This window comes from Alligator mississippiensis, chromosome 13, assembly GCF_030867095.1.
Source record: "Alligator mississippiensis isolate rAllMis1 chromosome 13, rAllMis1, whole genome shotgun sequence".
Taxonomy (NCBI): domain Eukaryota; kingdom Metazoa; phylum Chordata; order Crocodylia; family Alligatoridae; genus Alligator; species Alligator mississippiensis.
In genome coordinates, this window is record NC_081836.1 from 59,659,560 (window position 1) to 59,684,601 (window position 25,042).

Consider the following 25,042-nt stretch of genomic DNA (forward strand, 5'->3'; position numbering starts at 1 on the left):
CTTCACTGCAAATGTCTTAGTAAACCCCTTGACATTGTTTACACTGTTTACTTGCTCAGAGTTGAGCAGTTTTGCAAACATTTGCAGGAACAAGGACTTCAGTTAGTCTTCAGAGAGATGCCAAACCGCAGGATGCATCCCTACTCTTTTTTCCTGTCTCCATCACACCAAGGCTCTTGTATCAGGGAAGAGATGCATTCTTTCAAACAGACCTCCTGCTTCTTTGAACATTTGTCCTCACAGATTCCATTCTGGGTGCCCATGATTAGATTCTTTTTTAATTTTATTATCTGTTGTGGTCATGCGTATGCCCTGCTAGATTCTTCTTACAGCCTATGGTACAGGAGAAAATGCCAGCAGTATTCATGCTTCTTTTCCAATCTGTGACTCCTGTCTTGTGAGCTTTAGCTTTTAATATACAAATGTTTATTACTGATAATTTTCTATATGGTGGCCAAAAGAATAAGTCAAAAACTTGCTTAGGACCTGATCTTGACCACTGTCCTTCCACCTATGTAGAGGGGTCCCTCCTCCACAGTCAAAGCGGGATCCAGATGTCCAGGATTCAGTCACTGTTCATCCTGTGACTCTGCTGTACAGATCCGTGACAGAATTTGCCAGTCTTTGACCTGTCTGGGAAAGCATGTTCTAGACCACTGTTCAGTATGACATCAATTCTTCAAGAAAACTTTTAGGAACAAGGAGATGCACTGGAGGTTATGTTTTCTGTAGGAGTCCATGCAGTCTGCATCTCTGAGATGCTCAGGAAAGATCAGCGTATCTTGGTGCCAACCAGTTACAGTTCCACTTCTTCTCTGTGGGCCTTTCACTTCTGTGGCTTTAGCGCTGTTAAAGAGGAAGGAAGTAGCACATAGCTGAAAAAACTGAGAAGTGGATCATCATCCCTGGTTCTTACTGAGACACTCAGATCTTCTTCCCAGAGCCATTGTTCTAATATCTAGAAATGCTCTGACAGTGAAGTAGCAGGCTGTCATTAACCATTTCTTCATTTCTTGGGAACCACATTATATCTGGCACCTTGACTTTTGGGACCATTTCCACTACCAAGAGCTGTGGTGTCTGTGGCCTTGTTGATAGTAGCAAATACTCCTTCTTGAGCTCCAGACAGTGCTGGTACTGGACACTTTGGCACCAGAGTTGTTTATAGTACTGACCGATCCATTTGATTGACCCACTGAAGGAGTCTCCACTCGGGGAGTACTTTGGGATTGTAATCTTCACACAGCTACTGGACTCAACAAATGTGCATCCACCACTCCAGAAAAATGTGAGGTCAATTGAAGAAGTCTATTTTTTCTTCTCCTTGAAGCATATTAAGCATTCAGTTCTCTTCCCCATTCTCCCTGTGTTTGGTGTAGTGATGGCCCAGCAGGGAATGTTTGGAGGACAACCCAGGAAAGTGAAAAAGGGACATGAGCTCTCTTTAAGACGTAACCATTCTAGTAGCCTCCAATGAAACCTTCCCTTATCCTTCTAGGAGATGAGCCTTTATGCCAAGGAGTCCATATGAGTTTACCCAAGTAAGATTTCCCCCTCCAAAGATGAGAGTGCATCCTGCTCAAGCTCGGTCTTAGGAGGAGGGTGAGACGTATTTCCAAGGAAAAGACAAGGTATTAGTTGATTCTGTGCAGCAATTTAAGCAATGTTTCAGCGATGGACCTAAACTGGAATGCTCTTCTGAAGTTTTGATATGCTCAGATTTGGAGATTTTGTTTCCATTCACTGTCTTCCCAACAGATCTAGATTTTATCTGTGATCAGGCAGTCGGTCACCACTACCACCTTCTCAGGAGGATTTCAAAACCTTTCATGATCTCCTCAAGAGAATTAGATCATGCAGCCAGACATAATTCAAGAGGGACAAAAATAAGTTCCTAGATGTGTTTCATTCACATATACCAGATCTGCAATAAGACCTAATTAGTAAGCATTGTAATTCTGTCTGGTATAGGTGAATGAAAGACGCCTAGCTTATAGTTCAGTAAGTCCACGAGAACTCCAAACAGCGAAGCCCCTGCAGAAGAGGAGCCAAAGCATCTACTGATCTGAGATCTTCCAGATAAAACTCATCTGTTGTACCGTGCTCTCCACGTGCCATTTTCTTTTATGGGATAAGCCAGTTACCATCAGTAACAGGCTACCTGCACAGAAGCAGGAGGAACTAAAGGCCTTCACAGTGGAGGGCCATATGGCCAGAACTTCTAAACTAACTATTCTTAGCACCTCAGACACAATAGCAAAAACCATGGCAGCTCATAAAATGATTGTCCTAGTTTCAGTGGTGTGGCCTTTCCTACCAGGTTCATGAAACTAGGAATAACCTTCGCTTTGAGTGGGGGGTGGCAGGAGTGCAGCTGCTTCTCCTCCTACCTCTTAAATGACAGGAGAGATGATAATATCTTCAGAGCTACAAAGGTAAACCTCACTGTCTCAGCAGCAATATTCATCTGAACTTCCCCATAAGAAGCAGAGGCTTCATAGCTATTGTCTACATGCTTCTTCATTGTCTATCTTGCAGCCTGGACCTTTCTTGAAAAGGCAGTTCTTGTGTACATTATACTACGCTCTTTGCTTCAGGTCATCAGATATGACACTACCATTAGTAGATCTGTCTTAGAGCCTTATCTGAAGACTGACTTTTTCCCATCTTCTGCTGAGGGGTCTGCTTACTAGTTACTAAGAGTGGAGTCTGTGTAGACAAATAATTGAAGGTGAAAAAACTTACCCTTACAGTAACTGTGGCTCTTTGAAATGTGTTGTCCATTCTGATTCCATAACTTACTTTCCATGCCTACTAATCAGAATCCTTGCTTACAGGATTTGATTTTGGTAAAGGAAGTGAGTGGTGGTTGTGGCTGTCTGGGTCTTGTTATGTTCTTGTCCCTGGCAGCTTGTAGAGTGTGTGGACCAGAGCTGTGAACACAGCAGATGCTACTATTTAAAAAAAAAAAAAAAAAAAAAAAAAAAAAGTGTGAGCTTACTTGCACAGAAAACGTGCACACAAGAGTAGAATCATGTGAACAATGTATCTAAACGTACAAGAATTACTGTAGCTAAGTAAGAGTCCTTTTCAGTATTCATTTATTGTATGGGAAGAGCTATGGTACTTCAGTAGTCATAAACTTTCCAGTAAAACTGGAGACCCTGTATTTCTCCTAATAAGTAAACTACTAAATGTTGTCTCATGCCATCAAAAAATCTGAACTCGATTTATTTAACTCTCAAGGCTAAATTCTGTTGATGAGAACAACGTGCATATTGGGAAGGGGAGGCAAGAAGAGTACAACACAGTACAGCAGAGACAGAAATTTGGCCTTTTTATTATTTTCAATAAGAGAAGTGCCAGCAGACTGTCAGATTCTCTTTTCCTGCACACACTCTTCAGCTGTGTTGAATGAATGATTTGTGTGTGGAGTATGAGAGCTGATTGTAAAAGCACTAGGTACAGGTGAAGGGCAGAGGAGGATAATGGCAGCATAGTGAGGGGGGGTGTTCATAATTGAATCAGGACTTACATCTGGTAATGTACAAGGGGAGTACAAGTTGTATGTGACGCATAGAGCTACATTGAGATATGCTGGGAGAACAGGATTACAGAGTTTGAAATGACGTTAGATAGGAACAGGAAACTTGGATGGCCTGTCCTTTCTGTCAGCATTCTCTTATACAACTCTCATCAGTGTGGTATCAGTGTCTCTCTCCTGCTGGCAGTTTGTCCATATGTATTTATATAGGAGGGCATGCAAACTGAGAAGGAAGGAGGGTGTGGTGTCTGTAGTCAGGGAGCTTACCTCGTGAACAAGGTAAAGCACAGGCTTATCTCAGCTTTTCCTTTGTGCCCTGGCCCCTATATGCCAGTCCGGCTGCCCTTAATGAGGCCCTTATTCCCCAGAACAGGTTGTCCCTCACAGCTCAATTTGTGTGCACATGTCTGAACCTTATCTATTATTTTGCATTAAACGATTTGGACAGGCATAGTCTCTTATACTGATTTCTTTCCCAGTGTATGATGCAGGGCATTCCTTCATCTTCTGGGTTTTTGTTTGTTTATTTGTTTTTGGTGTTCTTCATGGGCAAAAGATTTTGATTTCTCTTCCTTTTGGCAAGATGTGATCTTTTAAGCATCCTTGGAACTGAACTTCCCTCAGTGCCTTTTCAGCCTTTTAGGTCTTCTTCCCTGAGATAGCCTAGAACCTGGCATAGTTTCCTGAAGAGTCTTATCTGATGACTGGGGAAGGGAGTACCCATTTCCAAAGGGTAAAGAGGGTAAGGAGGAGACAGTTGCCTCTAAAAACTATTGGCTAGGGAATTAGTTAGTCAGCTGTTCCTGAAAGCAGAAGAAGGGGCAAATACATGTGCCCACCTGAATTAATGTTGTTGTTATTTGTTTTTTAAATGCCAAACATAAATAGCACCGTAACAGCATGCCACCCTCAGGGGAATTTGAACTTGCCTGGAGGCATGCCAGAGTACGTTTATATTTGAATTTTCTTCTGGGAACAGACTTCCCTTCATTTGTCTGCCACGTCTTGATGTTTCTTTGGATTCTTCAAGAGGAGGCTGCCCCAGAGCTTCCCAGAGCTGCTCTGTGCTTACACACACTGGAGGTGATAAGCTTTGGCCTTAACGGCTGTTTGCATGACTCCATACCACCCCTTTATCATGCCCCATGCCTCACAGGTGTTATATGCATCTTTTGCTCCCTCTACGGTCTAGGCCAATGCAGCTTCTGCCCCTTTTTATGAAGCTAAGCTGTCTAGCTTAGACCCATTATGTTAGGCCTGGCTTTGAGGCTGTAGCTCCAATCAATCTTACTTTTGTCTCTGGACCCCTGGTCCTATATAGCTGCACCTCTGTGGCGCCGGGCTCTCTGCAAGGTTCCTTCTAAGGTGCGTGGCTGCGCACAAGTAAAAGTCTTGCCACGCACCATCTTTTTAAGGCCTCACACCCACTGGGGTAGAAGCTGGGCTGCGGCATGGGACACTTACCGAAGGTGAGCTCCTCCCCGAGGTGAGGTGAGGGTGGGGGTGGCGGCCTGGCGCAGGCTCTGCTGGCTCTGGGGAACTGCTGCGCTCCCCCACATCGCCTCTCATGGGAGCAAGGAGGCACATGGGGTCAGGGCTGAGGAGTGGAGCAATTCCCTGGAGTCGGCAGAGCCCACGGAGCAGTTCTCAGGAGCTAGCAGAGACTACACCAGCCCCAGCCTCCATCCCTGCCTTACTTCACTTCGAGGAGGAGCCGCTGCCTGCCCTGAGTGAGGCTTTGCTGGCTCTGGGGAACTGCTCCACGGACCCCGGCCCCCTGGCCCCCGCTGCCTGCTTCGGGTGAGGAATGAGGAGGAAAAGGTGGAGGCGGGACCAAAGCGGCGCGCTCACGGACCACTTCTCCTTAGAGGGAACATTGGCTCTCTGTCCCCTCTACCTGTACCCCTGTAGGGGATACTGAGGCCTCCACCTCCCCTATAGCCTCATCCACAAAGCAGTGGTTTAAACTACAACATAAACACTAAGCCCATGGGCTATAACAAAGAAAAATATTAATAGTGGCAGTAAGCCTGCTTACCCCATGGCTCCACATCTCTGGGTCACTCTGCCAAGTGCTCTTGCTTGCTGAGCTGCTTCCTAGTTCCCTGGAGCCTTCTGGGGCCCACACTTTGCCGCAGTCTGGGCTGGCTGCTCTCTTTCCTAGTTAGCTCAGCTCAAAAGCTTATATAGCACCTGGCTTGAGCTCCCACACAGTCATGTGACTGTGCCAGTCAGCTGACCAGCTAGCGGGGCTACCCTTTAGCCCCTGCTCTGCTGGCAGGCTGTGCTCAGAGGCTCTGGCCTTAAAGGGACCATTCTGTCTCCTAGTAACAGGGCTAGGGCTCCCTGTTACAGGCGCCTTCTGCTAATTATCTTGGTGTTTGGCCCAAATCAGTGCCTGGATGGAGAGCAGAGAGCTGAAGGTAAAGAATCAGGGAGCTGAAGGGTAGACTGAGATGGTGCTGGGAAAAGAAAGGATACGCTTCAAAGAACTTGCCCCTGTAACACCACCTGCTGTCTAAGGTATCTGTTCCCACATTAAATTAGTCTAGAGCTTCTCCGTGCAATTGGTGCCCAAATTGCTATTGTGACAAAAATGTCCACTTACATCTGATTCTTTAGAAGATTGTATCCCCTGGTTGAACCCATACCTGGCCACATTGACCCATGGATTTCATAATCTACAGGCTTAATTAATACAATTTCTATCTAAGAGTGAAGTACCACACCTGGAAAGGTTGGTTGGTTGGTTTGTTTGTTTAAATAAGAAACACAACAGTCTGGTGTAGTCTCACTAGCCCCATGATGACATATGCTAATGCTTTGCACTGGCAGTCTGTTTAAGGGCTCTGTCCTGTTGTTTAAAGACCCTGCCGGGACTGATCCACATAATTTCTTCCCAAGCACCCTTAGCCTTCCATAGCATCTTCATTTCCCTGGAAAAAAATGAATGGTTAAGTAAGTGGGACAGGCTTGTGTAACGTAGGAGTTGGAACTTTCTTTGGGGTGAACTAACAGAGTAGTATTTACTCTTGCAGGGAATTGGAATTTGTCACCCTGTTCAGTATTCAGAATTTGATACAAAAGTAACTTGCCTTCAGTAAATCAATCCTTAACTACTTGAGCTATTTTCCTGTAGCCTAGGAAGGAAGAAATATTATTTTAAAATGTGAGAGGCACTCAAATAATACTGTCTTTGGGTCTGTATTAGTATGCAAACATTCTCATTGGTGAGAGTATGAGAGGTGCATGACTGAATGTAGTATGAACGAAACAAACTGCATAAGGAAAGCTGTAGCAGTGACTTGGAGGAGAGCATGTGTGAAGTAATTGGAACAGTAGTCACGGTGTGAGAGATGGCTAGACAATACTTTCCCTGCAGGGCATGGGGCAGAAGTTACCCATAAGCCGGTTTAAGCGATCAGAAACTGGTTTAAACCTGTAACAGAACAGAAGTTCACTGCACATAAGCCAGTTTCAAAATGGCTGAAACTGGTTTAAGATAAACCTGGTTGAATGTAGTATTAGACTTAACTGATTTAGGTCAAACCAGTTTATGCCAGTGAGACATCCCTCTCTGCTTCCTAGCTGGAGTAGTGAGATCTGTCTCACTGGCTGGCTCACTGGCTACCCCCAGGCAAACCCTGGCTGGGATCTGGGGCCAGGGAGGAGGGTTAACCTCGCTTTCCCTCGAGTATCTAGCTGCCCTGCCCTCCTGGTTTACTGAGTGCCAGCTGTGACTGTAGACTACAAATCCCAGAGGCACCTGGAACCAGGAAGAAGAAATGATAAGCAACCCTGCAGAGTCCTACTGTTGTGATTGTGGACTGCAAATCCCAAAGACCTTGGGGGCAACAGGAAGAGGAAGCAAACACACAGCCCATGCTGGCTATGTGCCAGAGACCTGTACTATGCCCCCCCTCCTGCTTCTGGCTTGAGTCACTGCAGGCATGTGGCTTCATTTCCTGACGATCAGAATTGATTGTCTGCTCATCTTGCGTATTGGTTCAATCTTTGCAGCTTAGACTAACGTGCAAAGACTGAATCAATTCAGCCTGGGGCTTTTTGACTGCCTGTACTTAGCTAGGGTGGCTGTGACTGGAATTGCTCTCGCAAAGCAGTGCAGATGTGGGAGTAAGTCAGATGAGGTGATGGTAACTCACTTGTCATTTCAGTTATTGTCTGCATATTCAGTCTGAACAAAGGAGCAGGAGGAAGCTAGCAGTGCTTCCTCTTCAGAGAGTGCTGTTTAGGCCCATTGTGTGTATATCACGGGCTTCCCGTTTTGCTTAATCTGAAGCCTATCCATACAATGCTAGTTACCATGTTTTTTTTGCTGCCCCATGTGTTAATTCCCCCTGCTCTTGCACTTTAATGTTGATAATGGAAATGAGCTATCCTGTTTGTTCACACAGGACAAAAATAGGCAAATTGTGATAAAGCAAACAGAATTAGGTGCTCAAAATGAAATCATCTGAAAAAAGTCCTCACCTATATCTCTGTCCTGAAGAAAGGCATTAACATACAACACTCGCTCTCATCTGCTTGTTATTATGGCTTGTACTCTTGTGCATGATGTTTTAACTGTTAATTGTGTTTGGCAGAAGCGAGATTTACATTTGGACCTTAGACTTACTTTATTTATGACCCTCCAGAAATACATTGATGAACAATAATTAACAATAAATATGAGGAATTTTTGCAAAATTGTGGTATTTCTGTAGGGATTAATAAAATGCTATTTTTTCAGACCTGCTTATTATTTTAATACCTGATATGCATGAATTGGGAAGGTTAGGAAGGTTGTTATCTGTGGCTAGTTTATTAAACCAAACATCCTTTACTAAGGCATTATCCAACTCCAAAACCTAGATATCCTAAACTCCTTTGTAAATTTCATTATAAGCAGTGCCTTTTTATTCCCAAGAAAGCAGTAAACAGTGAGCATCTAAATTAAGTCAATATGTGAAATTTTCAGTAGATTAGTCCAGTTGCATTTGGGACATCTCAAATAGACATGTATTTCCAGTTAGCTTGGATTAGATTGTCTGATAAGAAAAGGAACAACCTGGCAGTTAATATTGCCATTGAAATCGACATTCTGTCATCTTATACTTCATTAAAATGCAGGGTGGAAGTTCCAGTTTTTGCACACAGTGTTACATATTCACTCAGTCTAGCTGTAGATTGTAAACACAGAGGAGGTGAGTGAAAGCAGGAACTCACTTAACAATATTGTGGCTATATTTACAACCCAGAATCCTAAAAGTGCTGTCGTTAAACCTAGAGTAGACTAGATTTTAGATAATAGAGAAAAATCTATAATAAGACTTTAAATACTTTGGATCTTTTTTCCTTTAACAGATGTTGGAATAAGTGATGAGGAAAAACACTGTCAAGAGAAATCTGTTTGGTATTGCATTTGTTAGGTGCCACAGATGCAGAAATAGTGAATTACATTATTTTCATGTTAACATTTATAATGTTTTAAAAAACAAAGATTTTATTTCTGTGGTTCAATGTTTCCATGTAAGACATGCTATGTTTGGTATTGGGTATGTATTTGTTAAATTCACACCACTAAATACCAAATCTGTGTGTAATTTGTTGGGGATTCCTTCAACAGAGGACACCATGAATGTAGTCATACTGCAAACTGGTTGTCATTCAAAGCCAGGCGCTCACCTGTTTTCAGCAGACAGCATAGGAATTGCAAATGAATGGAGCAGCAGTCTTAACTCTACAAACAGCATTACAAATAACAATGGGCAATCTGGAAATGTAAGTGTAAATAATTCTGGAAAAACTTAATAATGATCATTGTGCAAATATATCATTGTTTATTTTATTTATCAAACATCTCTTTTGACTGTTTGTATACTACAACCAAGAAGAAACAATTTGCCTATACATTGAAAGTTGGTAGAAATCAATGAAGCCAATAGAAATCCTAGAAGCCAATAATCAAGGTTTTAAATTGGTTCTAAACAAATATTACAATGTTTGCACTGTCTACTAAATTTAATTTTGTATTCTAGCTGTGTTTTCTTTCCTCTTTCTCTTCTGTAGCTGCAATAGGATGCCTGGAGATACTCAAATAATATGCTAATAAGGGTTACAAGTACCTTAATAAAAGTACTTTAATCAGTGTACCCCCAAACTTGACAAACAATCTTAAAACAACATAAATTTACTACACTGATTATTTTTTAATTTTTAAAAATTTTTAAAAGGTTTAATTAAAGGAAGCTCTACTCCAGGCCTTGTCTCTCTGTTCAAAGGAAAACTAGATAGGAATTAGAAAGCACAGCACTATACTTAAAAAACCTCACTGAAACAAACAAAAATCTAATCTCTCTCAAGTTTATCATTCCTGTTATTGCATGTGAGAGGCTCTCAGAAATTGGACTACCAAAATAGTTAGAATTACTTTATTCTCTCAAACTACATTGGACAGAAAAAATGAGAAGGGATTGATCAGAACTTTTTATTCTCTACCTGTTAGCCTTGGTTGGAAATTCTGCCTTTCAGTGAGATTAATGTTGAGGCTGCTTGAAAGAGGACATGTGTGGTATTTCTTTCTGACCTTCTTTTGATGTGAGACTTTCTGGCTTCAAATATAGCTTGAGAGTGTTATGCAGCTCAGGGCTGTCCAGCTAATCAGCAGTGGGCACCCAGACACACCACAGGCTGTAGACCAGGGGGCTGATGCCGTGTGGGACACTTGCCACATGGACAGCCCCTTCCTCTGCTGAATGGACAGCCTGGCTTCTATTCTGCTCTGCATCCAGCTTCACCTGCTCCTGGCTGGGCACACCACATGGGCATCTCTTCCCTCTGCTGCTGCATGCAGTGCAGGCAGGCCAGCCCCCACTCTTGTGTGCCCAGTGTAAGTAGCCTGCCCCCTTCCTCCCTTATGTGCAGCACAGGCACTCCTTGCTTTGTAAGCCACTCTGGGCAGCTCCCCTGTCTGCTGCTGCATGCATCATAGGCAGTCTGATAGCCCAGTCTACTCTTGCTACACTGTCCAACCCTCAAGGGTAGGGGCAGGAAGTGGAAGCTTGGAAGGGAGGGGGAGTTTGGAGATCCTGGTCACTGCTGCATTGGAAACAGTGAGGGGAGTGGTGGCTCGGTAGTAGCCCACAAGTCACCTGTTAGCCCTTTGCAGGCTGCATGTGGCCTGTGGGCCAAGAACTGGACAGTCCTACTGTAGCTCATAAGTACTTGTATAGTTATTGTTAGAATTTTAATTCCCAGATTTTCAACAGTTTATAGTTATAAGGTATAACCAGGAAGCACATAAAGGGTACATATTGTAGCTGTCTCTGTTGTTCCTTAGTTGTCTGGTCTGAAGTCTGCTACCGCAGCCTCTCATGGGAGGATTAGGGGCCTACCACTTCTGTCTTCAGAACTGAGTTCTATTGCTGCTTAAGGACTGAGTCCCCATGAACTCTTGCTGAGTTCCATTTTTTGGTGCTGAGGCTTTCAAAAGTGACCCATTGAGAGGCATCTGTTCTTTTGGAAGTTTCTGAATTTGCTCTTACTACTAAGTGATTGCACAAGATTACCAACACAAGTCTCATGGCTACTCTGCCCGTCTTCCATCTCATGTCCACTGGCACTACTTGTTCTGCTGTTGAAGAATTAATTTTCAGCAATTATCTCCACCCTTCCCATTTTTGTACTTATTAATTTATTACCATTTATCTCACTTTGTGCTAGTTGCCGCTTTCATTTTTCTCTATTGTACTTATCTCTGTCTTCTGAGTATTCAAATCTTGCTTTGTCCCCTACTGCTCCCTCTGCTGCTTTATCCCTTTTATTTTTCCCACTTCTGCTTCCTGAGTGCTGGTGCCTCCTTTCTCTTACTCTCCTGTTCAAATAAAAATAAACCATTTTATTTCAGGTATGTGTTCTCATCCCTTTTTTGGGCTTGAGGCACCCCTCCGTAACTTTAGGGAATTGAGTAGTACCCAATTTCAAAACTAATTTATATAATACAATGTTTACCAATAATTCACGGTGAGATTCTGGAGAACATTGAGTATTTCCTGTATCTGGGAAGCCATCTTGCAAGAAGGCTGACATCAGCAAAGAAATCCAGCATCACCTCAGATGTGCAAGTTCAGCCTTTGGATATCTGAGGAAATAGGTGTTTGAGGATTGCAACATTGGATCCAAAACCAAGCTCATGTTTTATCAAGCCGTTGTGATCCCCACTTTACTGTACGGAGCTGAGAAGTGCACTTTACTGTACGGAGCTCAGAAGTGGACAGTGTACAGGAGACCCCTCAAATCATTCAAAAAGTTCCTTCAACATTGCCTTTGAATCCAGTAGGAAGATAGATGCACCAACATTAGCATCCTCTCGCAAGCAAACACCATGAGCATCGAACATCCAACATCAACTTTACTGGGCCAGCCACACCATCCAGATGTCTGATTCCAGACTCCTAAAGCAAGTTTTATTCTCCCGGCTCAGTCAGGATGTGGAGGAGGAGAGCAGATAAAGTGCTTCAAGGACATCCTTAAGGCCAGCCTAAAGAAAATGCAACATTGACATTGATTTGTGAGGACTTATTGCCCAGAATCACTCCAAATGGAGGAAGAATCTTTTGCAAGGATCTCGGTACTTTGAAGCCTTTCAATGACAACAGGAGACAAAAGAGTGAGAGTGGCAGAAACAGTGCGTCATGGACTATCCACCCCACATGAAAACGTGCTCAAGTTGCGGTGGAGTCTGTCAATCCCAGACCGGCCTCATCAGCCATCTTTGGACTCACAGATAAGACAGTCATGGAAGGCAATAATTTTTGACTGTGTGGGATTGCCAGAGAATATTCCAGGGCTTGCTTACTTGCAAAAGGGCTGGGCACTGGGGGTGGAGGATTATTCAGGTAGGGACAAGTCTGAGCCTGTGTTTATCTGCTTAGCTTATCTGCCCTGGCACCCTGGTTGAGAACCGCTGTTAGACACTTTCTTCCTCTTAGATACTGCTCTTCCTTGGCTACATCACCTAAACCCTGTATAATCAGCTCAGTAGCTCAGTTTACTCCGTAGCACTTAACCTAATGGATTACTTTACTTGATATTGTCATTCTTTCTCATAGTTTCATAGTTGGTAGGGTCGGAAGGGACCTGAGCAGATCATCATGCTCCTACGGCTTACCTTGCTGCCCCCTGATCATGCAAGTGGCCCTCCTCTGGACCCTCTCGATGCTTTTTCTCAAGCAAATCCCGGGACGTCATTCTCCCTCTGTACTCGGCCTTGGTGAGGCCACAGCTGGAGTACTGCATCCAGTTTGGGGCTCCACAATTCACAAAGGATGTGAAGAAGCTTGAGAGAGTGCAGAGGAGAGCCACGCGCATGATCAGAGGTCAGGAAAACAGACCTTATGATGAGAGGCTGAGAGCCATGGGACTCTTCAGCCTAGGAAAGTGCAGGCTCAGGTGTGATCTGGTGGCCACGTATAAGTTTATCAGGGTGCTCATCAGGATCTGGGGGAATGTCTGTTCACCAGAGAGCCCCAAGGGATGACAAGATCAAACGGTCACAAACTCCGCTGCAACTAATTCAGGCCAAACATAAGGAAGAACTTCTTCACTGTCCGAGCCCCCAAGGTTTGGAATAGACTGCCGCCGGAGGCGGTTCAATCACCCACTTTGAACGCCTTCAAGATGCATTTGGATGCTTACCTTGCTGAGATCCTATGATCCCTGCTGACTTCCTGCCCCTGGGGCAGGGGGCTGGACTCGATGATCCTCTGGGGTGCCTTCCAGCCCAAATGTCTATGAAATCGAGTCCGACCCCTGCCATGGGCAGGAAAGAATGCTGGGGTCAAACGACCCTGGCTAGGTGATTATCTAGCCTCTGAAGATACCCAGGGTGGGAGTGAGCACCACTTCCCTTGGAAGTTGGTTCCAGATCCTAGCTGCCCTGACCGTGAAGTAGTGCCTCCTGATACCTACTTACCTACCTACTCGGTCAACTTATGGCCGTTATTCCCCTGCCTTCCATTGGGTGTACACCTCCTTTTTAGCTTTGAGACGTTCCTGGATGCTTTTGGTGAACCATGGGGGCTTTTGAGCACTCTTGCTCCCTTTGAGCTGCATTGGGACTGCCACCCTTTGGGCTTGGAGGATCATCTCCTTAAGGAATGACCACTCCCAACTCCCCTCTGGGACCTCAGTGCCTCTCCTACTAATCTCCTTACCTCATTGAAATCCACCCTCCTGAAGTCTAGGACTGTTGCCTTGCTGCAGGCCTTTGACATCCTGCGCTGGATGGTGAATTCCAGCAGGCGATGATCGCTATCACCCAGGTGGTCGAGAACCCGCAGTCAACTCACCAGGTCATCGCCCGTGGCCAGGACCAGGTCCAACAAGGCATTTCTCCTGGTGGGACTGTGCACCTCTTGGGTTAGATGGAGGTCCTGTAACTCAGCTAGGAACCTACGTGAGCGGTCAGACCTGGCTGACTGCTCTTCCCAGCAGATGTCCAGATAGTTTAGGTCACCCATGATGACCACGTCTCTTGACTTAACTGCCTCTGTGACCTGACCTGAGAATTCCCGGTCTAGCTCTTCCCCTTGGTTGGGTGGCCTGTAGTAAACCCCTACCGTTAAGTCCCTTTCCCCCCAACCCCCTTGTATACGGACCCAGAGCACTTCAGTGTGCCCCTCCTCTGACCCAGTGCTGCTTGTTGAGGAAGTGTATTACGCTTTGACATAGAGCACCACACCCCCACCTTTCCTCCCTGTTCTGTCCCTCCTGTACAGCCGATAGCCCTTAATGTTTACCACCCAGTCGTGCGTTGGATCCCACCAAGTTCCAGTGAGCCCCCCTGTGTCCAGGTTTGTGTTAGCTAGCAGAAGGGCAAGTTCTTCTTGCTTGTTCCCCATACTACGAACATTGGTGTAGAGGCATTTAAGGTCTCCTGGAGGTGTATGCACCGCCCCCCTAATCCCAGGACTATCTGGGCCCCTGTGTCTTACCTGGATATCTCTTGTGCTCGTTGCCTGTCTTGGCTGGGCTGTTCTTGTGGGTGACTCTTGTTTCGGTGTTCTGTGGCTCCCTCCGTCCTCATCTTCCCCTTCCCCCAATGAGCCTAGTTTAAAGATGGAGGAGATCGGCCAACCTCCATCACCATCGCCCTTTTCTGGACACTTGCCTTTTCTTCTTCTCACTAATGTGTTGTCTCACCATCCTCAAGTTTGGCACTGTTGTCATATCTATTTCTTCCACATCTGCATCAGTACTGTGAAGTTGAGAGGGTCTGGAATTTTTATGCACTTCTTAGCTAAAAATACATCCATTCTTCCTCCATTTCTATCTACCTTATATCTGTGTTTACAGCTCACAGCCCTAGCTACCACCACTCTACATTGAGTCTCTTGCCAAACCATTTCCATTGTCTCAACCACCTTTATCTTGAAATTTGCTGGCATTATCAAGAATGACTACCATCAGAAGAAACTTTATTTTGCTCCTTTCTTTCATATCTCCATCTCTTTTATCCTTTCTCTAACCCAGAGATGTCCTTCATAATCCCTCTTCTTATCCTATTGATGTGGTATTTTAATTTGTTCTTTGCCTCCAGAGTGTTTCAGCATTCTACCTACCATACTTCCCTTTACTTAGTTTCCTCTGACTCTGTTCTTTCATTACCTGGCATTAGCTTTCAAGCATATTTTGTTGTCTGTTCTTCAGGACTTTGCTGTTGGCTCCAGCTTTTACTTTGTCTGCCTTGTGACCTCATCAACTGATAGTTTTTATTATTATATACATTTTGTTCAGAATATCCCTGATTTTACACACTCGGGTTGTTTATTGAACTATCTCACTGGCCGCTGGACGCCTTGGTCCAAACTCATATTAATTATGGCACCAGTAAGACTTTTCTTTCAAACACTTGTCTCCCTTCCCTTCTCTGCCCCTTCCCCCCTAAACCCCGTGATAATTGTACTACCCTTCTACCTGGGCTTAGAGTCCTAATCACATTCTTTCTCCCTACATCCACTATTTTAAATTCTACGGATTCTTCCTCCTGCATCTCAGATATTGCTTAGTCCAATCCATATTGCTAACGTTGGGCCTGACATATCCTTCCCCTAAACATCTTCCAGTTCCCTTTTTGTTTCTTTTACTCGTACCTCCTTACCTCACAGTAGCTTCCATTTAGCTACTGCATCCCACTCGCAATTCTCCATTTTCAGCTTCAAAGCTGCTCATTGTGCTTCTCTGATATACATCCTGTGTCTCATAGCTTGCCATTCCCGTTTTTGCTTTATAATTCTGCCAGCTAGGCATACCCTGGCACATTTTAGGTGATCTTCTATTCATGATTGTTTTCTCATGTAACCCCAAGACTTAGTGCACCATGTAGCCACGTTAACTCCTTCAAATGTTTCCTCAAGATTACTACTTTTAGTTAACTTTTTCCAATGTTCTGAAATACTTTTGAAAGAACCTAATTTATTTATAACAAAGTGTATCTTGTCATTTTGAGGTTAAACCCCAGTATCTCCTGTATATCCACCTCCATTAGTGCTGTAGCGTGTCTCACTTAAAGGTGGCACGTGATAGGGGCATAGCAGTGTTGTGATATACCATGTGGCTCTATAATAACTTAACAATAAATTATAACAGAGAGAGAGAGAGAGAGAGAGATTTTTTCTAAGGTAAGATAAAAAAAACTAATAAAAATTAATTACATATTTAAAACTATAAGCAGTTTCTTTTAGATTTTTTAGTTTAAGCTTCCTTTGAAGTACCACATCCTAAATGTTGAAGAAGGTAGTTCCTTCATGGAAGCCCCCACACTTGAATTGGGTTCTAGTTTGAGCAGAGCAAACAAACAGTTTAATAGTCTACCTGCAGAAGCTGATCTGTTTATTTAAAAAAAAAAACCAAAAAAACCCATGCTTTTTGTTAGACCAGATCTGCTTACTCAGCACTGAAAGAAAAAAACCAACGCAAAACCAACCAGGTTGAGAAAAAGAATGGAGGAAAAACTATTTGCTGTTTAGCTAGGGAAAAGAGAGAAAGGTTCATTAGATTTGCACCATTTCTCCCTTTTTATATATTAGCCTAGCTAGCAGTTTTTCAGCTTGCATTTTACAATTAATTTCCTAATTATTCTTAAAAGAAAAATTAGAGGAGGAAAAAAAGACAAAGAGAATCACAAACATGAATATTTCCAGGATGCATCAGTGCAGCATTTTCAAAAATTGTACCATTATATCCAGTAATTTTACTTGGGGCATAGGTTGGGAACCAGTTTCTTTAAATGTCCTCTGCTTTTGGACTCTGCCTCCAGAATGCGTCTTTGAGAAAATTATCCAGGAGCACATCTGCGAGGGGCAAGCAGGGGATTGTATGCTTATGGGCAACCAACATGGGTTCATTAGAAGCAGGTCCTGTCAGACCAACCTGGTGGCCTTCTACGACCAGGTCACGCAATACTTGGACGCAGGTGTCGCGATAGACATAGTCTTTCTGGACTTTAGGAAGGCCTTTGACACTGTCTCTCACCCCATTCTCATTAAAAAATTAGGAGATTGTGGCATTGATGCCTTCACAGTCTGATGGGTCGCCAGTTGGCTGGAGGGCTGCACCCAGAGCGTGGTGGTGGACGGGTCTTTTTCAACCTGGAGGGATGTGGGCAGTGGGATCCCCCAGGGCTCGGTCCTCGGGCCTGCACTATTCAACATCTTCATCAGTGACTTGGATGAGGGGGTGAAAAGCACCTTCAAATTCACAGTTGACACTAAGATGTGGGGAGAAGTGGGCATGCTCGAAGGGAGGGACAGGCTGCAATTGGATCTGGACAGGTTACAGGGGTGGGTGAATGAGAGTAAGATAGGATTCAATACTGACAAGTGCAAGGTGCTGCACCTAGGAAGGAAGAACCAGCAGCAGACCTACAGGCTGGGGAACTCCCTTCTCGTCAGCGCAGAGGCAGAAAAGGATCTTGGAGTCATTATTGATTCCAAAATGAGCATGGGCCGACAGTGTGGGGACGCGGTTAGGAAGGCCAGCCGCACCTTGTCGTGCATCCACAGATGCATCTCGAACAGGTCCAAGGAGGTGATTCTCCCCCTCTATGCAGCACAGGTCAGGCCGCAGTTGGAGTACTGTGTCCAGTTCTGGGCGCCGCACTTCAGGAGCGATGTGACCAGCATGGAGAGGGTCCAGAGGACGGCCACCCGCACGATCAGGGGTCAGCAGGGCAGGCCCTACGAGGAGAGGTTATGAGACTTGAACCTGTTCAGCCTCCACAAGAGAAGGCTGAGAGGGAATCTGGTGGCCGTCTATAAACTGACCAAGGGAGACCAGCAGGCAATGGAAAAGTTCCTGTTCCCCTGAGCACTACCAGGAGTAACAAGGAATAATGGCCATTAGTCGACTGAGAGCAGGTTCAGGCTAGACATCAGGAGGCGCTACTTCACAGTCAGGGCGGCTAGGATCTGGAACCAGCTTCCAAGGGAAGTGGTGCTCGCTCCTACCCTGGGGCTCTTCAGAAGGAGGCTAGATAGACACCTAGCCGGGGTCGTTTGACCCCAGCACTCTTTCCTAACCAGGGCAGGGGGTCAGACTTGATGATCTGCCCACGTCCCTTCTGACCCAACCAACTATGAAACTGTGGCTGGAGTCTTGTGGTTAAAGTTGTAACTGGCCAGTACTGCTCCCTGGGCTGTGGTGGTGCATGGTGCGGGAGGAAAGGCCAGAGGTTTGTTGTTGTGGGCAGGATATCACCCCCTTTTCTGTTGCCTGCATGGTGGTGTTGAGCAGCCATTTAAACACAAGTGGCAAAAAGGAGGTTACTCAGCTCAGCAGGTGAGCCTGTGGCTGCTACTCCTACCTTGTGCACTTGTGCTGCTGCTGTGCCTTCCCTGCTTCTTATTACCCCAAGGTGCAGTAATCCTGAGCAGGTGCACAAGGAAATTCTTATTCCCATTCCAATTTTGCTAATGAAAATATATCTATTTTGGGTGATTACAATTAAAAAAGTACTGATAAGTTGGAGGTCAGAGAAGGGCCCGAAGAATGATTACAGGATTGCAAAGAATCTCTAAATGAAAGATTCCAGAGCTTAATTGATTTGGTTTATCAAAAAAGATTGTCAGGAGGGGACTCGATCAGTCTGTAAATACTTACATGAGGAACAGACAAATGAGAGGGCTTTTTAATCTAGCTAGCAAAGGTGGTATTACAAGATTTCATTACTGGAAGTTGAAGCTATACACAGGTGAACTCGCAATAAGACATATATTGTTGACACCATGAGATGATTACCCAGTGGTTTTGGTAGATTTTCCATTTCTGGAAGCGTTTTAAATGTTGTTGTTTTTTAAGTTGTACCCTAATTTAGCTACAGTTATTGCCCTTGAAGTGGAAATTTATTCAGGGGAATTCTGTGGCCTGTGTTATACAGGAAGTTGGACTACATGATCAGAAATAAAAATGTTACCATAAAATTAAATTATTTTAGGTAAAATTCCGTCAAGAAGGAATGTAGGTTGGTATGTTCATAAATGAATGTCACTTGAGCAAAAGTTGTACGTAAGAAAAGGAGGTTCCCACTTCTGGTCTTCAGTCTAGTTGTAATTTATTATTTTAATCTTCTATATAATAATTGCCATGAGAGTGGATAAGGAATTGTGAATAATGCATATTTTGACTTAGAGACTCAAGTTGTGAACCTTCAAGCTCCTACAGTCTAACACATTGTACAAAACATCGTAAGTAGTTTATCTCCAGTTGCTGTTGAATGCAGCAGTACAATGCCTGGCCCTGTCATTATGGAGCTGCCTCAGATTTAGCCCAGGACACTTCTTGCCCAGACATAGCTTGAGGGTCTGTAATTGTACCTCAGGCAGCCTCCTTCCTTGCAGAGTATGTGATGATAAATTTTAAGGTTTTATTCTTCCTGATGGCTGCTTCCCAGACATTTCCAGAATAGAGTACCATTTGTGACCTCATTGCCATCCAGGTCACAAATAATGGAAATGCAAGCAAAAGTACCTACAGATAAAGGTCGCCTGCTGATGAAAGGACATGGTCCTTCATGGTAACATGAAGCTACATGTAAATGACTCCACTTTCAGAGCTGTTAGACTTGCTTCTTTTTTGTCAGCCTTGTGTAGTACAGATACTGGCAAAAATGTATTGGTGATATACTGCATTAAGAAGCAGGAGGGTGTCTGCATTTCATCTGTTCAGAGATGCAGCCACACTATTAAATGAGTGCTTTCTGCACAATAACCCTGTTAGTTTTAGACTTTCTGGGTGCCAGAAACAACTTTGAATTCCCGAAACAGGTAAGCCATTACCAAGTACAGGTGAACACTGTTGGAATCAATCACCAAATCTGTATTCCTTCAGTCGAAAGATATGGTGACGTAAATAAAAACCAGTTGCTAAAAATTCTATTCCAGAGGATGCTTACTAGACACCTTCCTTCTTTTTTAGATTTGGGGCCTCCTTTTTATGTTTTTCCACTGAATCTGCTACTTTTCAGCATCTTGGCCAAGCCAGATAAAGCCAGATTGTGATTGTTCTCATAGGCCCTTACTGATTGACAATATTCTGGCTTCTGAGACTTTCAGATAGCCAAGCATCTATAATTCAGCCTTCTCGCATTGCAAGCGTACCTCATGGCTTTGCTGCTGCCTTGTTACGTGCTGTGAAAAAGGGGCTGCTGAGGAACTTTGGCACAGAGCAGGAAAAAAGGTGTTTTCCACATGATTGGAAATGGAAAGGATTCTGGTTATAAGCCTAGGCCTGCCCCAAGCCTTGGTACTGGAAGTCTTGATGCTTTGAATACAGGTGAAATGTTCTAAATTTTTGTTTAGCCTAGTTGGGATTGAGCCTATCAATGACTGTGTATCAGCCACTGATACAGTTGCTTTTGATGTTTATTATCTGTTGTTATCTGTATTAGTCAGCAGCCTAATGTGTGCTTGCCAACCAGCTAGCAAACCTGTTCTGGCATGGAACTCAACATCATCCTTCTGAAGCTCTCAGACATTCTTCGCTTCCCAACTCTGCACTTCTCCCAGTGCCTTCCATCTGCCGTTTTGTTCAGTGCCATCTTTTGGTGGACATCAGCTCAGTCAAAAAGTGAACAAGCTTCAGAACCTCATGGCAACACCATTTGAATAATTCATTTTACAGAGCAGTTCTGAGACCTTTAGATAATGTATTTCCAAAGTAGCCTTAGATTTCCATGTGAATCTGTTAATCCATTTGGTGTGTTCTTACCAACATGACGTTCCCTATAAAGGGAGAAGGTGCTTCAGAGCTTGTTTTATATTAAAAAGAGGAAGTCATTCAGAGTGTCGCCACATATATTTGTGGCTATAGCTTGCTGCTCAAAGGGTTCATTTTATCCTAAAGACTTTCAAAGTGTAAAACACTTTGTATGTTGCTGTGCTAACAACTAGCAAATGCATCTTTTCCCCACCACCTGTTAAGGCTTATTCTAGTAGAGTGACAAAACCGTGCTCAGTTTCTTTCTGTTTTAATCCAAACTCATGAGTAAGATATTTAAATCTGTCAAGAACTACACGCTAGATAACACCACTAAATAAAATGCCCGGTTTTGTAGAGCGCTGCCGTTCTTTGATTTCTCATCCCCACCATGCTGAAGAGGATACTGCTGGCCAGTTGCTTATTGTATGATTAAACAGATGCATACTCAGGGAAGAAAGAATGGTTATGTATCCTATAATAACTGTGCTTCTTTGAGATATTGTAGTCATTAGTGACTTCCTTCCATGCCTGTCTTTCAGTCTTCTGCTACCATGGGATCTGAATTTTGAAAGCACTGAGCAGAAGTAGTGGCTGACACAATCATTATGTCTTCTTATGGGAGCACAAGGAGTCACAGGGCTCGTGCACAGATTTGATTGGACACGTGTTGAAAAGAGGTGTCTATTGAGACACATTAATGCCTATACTGTGATCTACACTGATTCTAACAGCTGGAAGGGCCACAGTTACTGTAGTGTGAGTAACCATTCTTTCTTAAACCAAAGGTGATATAATTTTTGATAGGTCAGTCAGCAATTGGCAGCCAAGTTAATGTTGAATGTTATCTGGCAAGTTGATGTTGAACAGCGAAGTAGAGCTCTTTTCCCTGTTCGTGTTTACTCAAGTGGGGCAACCATTAATCGGGTTCTGATAAATGTAATCCTACCAGAGGTGTAGACTGAGGTTATAAATCAGAGTGCGATAGTGCTTCCACATAGAAGATTAAGTCACTAGAGGGGATAGTTATTTTACCTTAGTACCTGATTATACTTAGAAGAGCGGAAGAGCAAAGCCTGGCTCTTTTTGTAGGAAAGAAAGTATTGTGGGAAAGAGGAGAAATCCTGTATTTTTTGTCTGGTCGTGATTTGGGGGATGGAACTAGTGAGAAAACGGAGACCCGGAGAGATTAATTTACTCTGAAAGCATTTATGGTTTCTAACAAATGTGGTAGTTTGGTTCTTCTTTGGATCTGCTACTTTTCAGTTTGAAGGATTAGAATGGTATCAGTATTTTACTAGAAAAACCTTTGTTTTGAAGGGGATAAAATTGTGATAGTGTGTAGACACCTCAGTCAAGTCAGGTACATATTTACTAGGTGCTATAAAAATGCAAAGTACAGACCTGGTCTCCAAAAATTTACAATGTAGAAGACAAGATGATACCAGTGGGTGAAGTGAATATTCGTGCAAGGGAAAGGAGAACGGGGGACAGTAATAATTTATTTTTGTCTAGGGTAATTCTGTGCACAACTTGTAGGTGTAATGAGCCATCTGGTAGCAAAAAAACCCACAGGTTACCCGAAGACCTATACTTGCCATCAGTTAATACTTTTCTGTAAATATCTCAACCAAAGTGAGTTTTAAGGAATGAGTCAGAGGAGATCGACATTAAGTATTGGCAATTTTTTTAAGGGAAGTTTTCCCAGTGTATACAAGGTAGCCTGTGAGAAAGCAGAGGCATTTTGTGGGAAAATCAGACAAGGTAGATTAAAATATTATGATGAATGGACAGAATTAGACTAAATTTTGTAAAGACAAGAAGCTTATTTCTGATATGATGTATAATGGAGAGCTATTGGAAGGATTTAAAGGAAAGAGAAGGCATCAGAATAATAGTCCCAAAGGATTATTTTAGTATCAGCATGGAGAATGATTTTGATTGGGTAACAATCCTCTTGTCAAAACCAGAGAGGAGGAATTACAGTTGTCGGATGTGAGATGATCAAAACTTGGATGAGAATTATGGCAGAGAACAGGTGCCAGCTATTGAGGATGTTGTGCAGGGAGAAGTAGCCAGATTTAGATGCCGCCTGACTCGGAAGAGAAAGGGGGCTGATGCAGTTGTTTTTGAGGTGTATTTGTGCCTTACCAGGATCTGGAACAATGCTCTTATCCTCTTATCAGATAAAAATAATACGTGAAGATGTGGGGGCAGATAAGATCACTCACAGATAGCTTGAGGAGTGAAAAAAATAAAATTGAACCACCTCTATTCTTCCCTGTTATGGTTGATAGAAGTTTCCTGGCACTGTGCAGTCAACGCCTGTATACGTAAGACAAAGAACAGTTCCTTAAAAAAAGGAATGAAAGGAAATTCTGTTCTTAGTAGTGTTATTGGGCAGGAAACGGATCATTTTGTTGGGGTTTTTTTTCTTTATTCCTGATGTTTATTGGTCCTTTGAAATACTCATATACCCTCTAATACTTTACAAAACTAAATGCTAGTTGCATATTTTTGTGTGTAGGTCCACAAGCACAGAATGTAGCATTAAAAAGGTAGGATGAGAGCATAGAGCTTACTAAGCTTTAGTAAAATCATGCCAAATGAGTGATTTGGGAGAAAACCACGAGAACAGAGAGTCTGTTCTGGGTGCAAGCAATGATGTTAAATCGAATTTAAACTTTTTCACGGCGGGGGAAGAAACGAGAATTGCTTTTGGAAGTGACGTGCATTGAATTTAGTGTCAGATGCATAAAAAAGTGCCTGTTTTTAGCAGTAAATTACTTCATTCTGTTTCATGTTAAGTGTCCAGACTTGGCTTACAAGTTCTCTGCAAAAAGTAATGCACACTGTATAAAGCTTATTAAAAATAGAGCTTGAAAAATAAAAGTGCGGATAAGTGGAAAATACATATTGTGCAACAAGATAATGTCCGCTTCTTGTAAACAGCGTGCACTGAATGAAGTTATCTTTGCATGCAAGTGTGTTTCACTACATCGTGAAATGAACATATAGAGCTAGGGCCCAGTAGAAACAGATTTGAGTTTCTTTCTGCTGTATGAATTATTAAAGCAATTCAGGAGGAGATACAGTTAATGTGAACAACATGGTTGTATATCATTAACATTAGTGGGTATTGCATGCATCTATTTCAGGGTCATAGTTTCAAGACATTTGAAGTAGGCCAACTAGAAAAATCCTTGAACTGCGATTGTTTCACAGAAAAGTCAGAGTTACAAGACCAGATCTTCAAGTATTTAACGGACTCTGTACCAGCTCTCACCCGTCGAGAGTCTGGCTAGTAGTGTGCGCTATTGCAACCATTAATTTAATTTTTTTTAAGTGAAGTTATTTTTTTCCATTTTAAATGTGTGTATACATAATGAGAAGGAATAGAGTAAGAAATAACCATTAAAAGTATAGTGGAGCAAAGTATATTGGACAAACACTGTTTTCTCTCTGCAGATTTCCTGTTCCTCAAGTCCAACTGTAGCATCAAGCTCTGGTAGCAGTAGTTCTTTGTCACCTGTTGGGCCCCTTTGTAGGCAGAGACCATTAGCAAATGGTGCATTGTGTTCTGAGTCTAGCCCATCAGGTGTTTCCTCACCAACTTCTAACTATCCGAAAGCACCAGGCTTTGAACGAGAGGATCAGGTATGTAGAAGTACAAATAAAATCTTAAATAAATTAGATTCTTTAGCAGACCCGTTTGTTATATGTCTGAGATAAGTTTTGATTACTTAATATCAAGCATGTCAAGATGACTTTTCTGCTAACAGCTGTGTTTTGGAACTAAACAGCTCTTCATAGAAGAGGTTAACATATTAAACAGGACAATTCCAGATGTAAAAGCTGAAACATTTTCCAAGCCCATTTGCCTTTAAAAATGCAGAAAAATATTATCCAACTAAGAGTTCATAGGATTGAATTTTATCTTTATTCTAAATTTCATACTGCTAGAATTATTCAGTAATAGCAAGGAAGGTAGATTTTTAGTGTAGAAGCCATCAGGTTGGTTACAAAGTTAAAACACAGATGTGTTAAATGTGGTGACAACCAGTGTCATATGTAAAAACATATAATGCATTCAAGTAATATTTGATTTATTCCACCATCAGACTTGTGTAAAAATTACCTTGTAGGCTTTAAAATATTCGACATTTTTTTTATTTAAGATTAATTAAAAAAAAATCCTTGTTCATTTTGTTTAATTTTATCCTTGCTACACAATATTACTAAAGA

The 25,042-nt window shown here is 43.0% G+C and overlaps 1 protein-coding gene across 8 annotated transcripts in view; it reads left to right on the top strand.

Annotated features, from left to right (window-relative positions):
• Positions 1 to 25,042, top strand: part of UNKL (unk like zinc finger) — a 93,152-nt gene that overhangs the window by 37,713 nt on the left and 30,397 nt on the right. For 5 of the 8 annotated variants that reach the window (XM_059716640.1, XM_059716644.1, XM_059716639.1 and 2 more), the window contains 2 exons: positions 9,171 to 9,325; positions 24,266 to 24,454. In XM_059716640.1, the coding sequence (XP_059572623.1) occupies positions 9,171 to 9,325; positions 24,266 to 24,454 (344 nt within the window). The remainder of the gene's footprint in view (positions 1 to 9,170; positions 9,326 to 24,265; positions 24,455 to 25,042) is intronic. The other 3 variants (XM_059716643.1, XM_059716646.1, XM_059716641.1) reach the window with 2 other exon arrangements.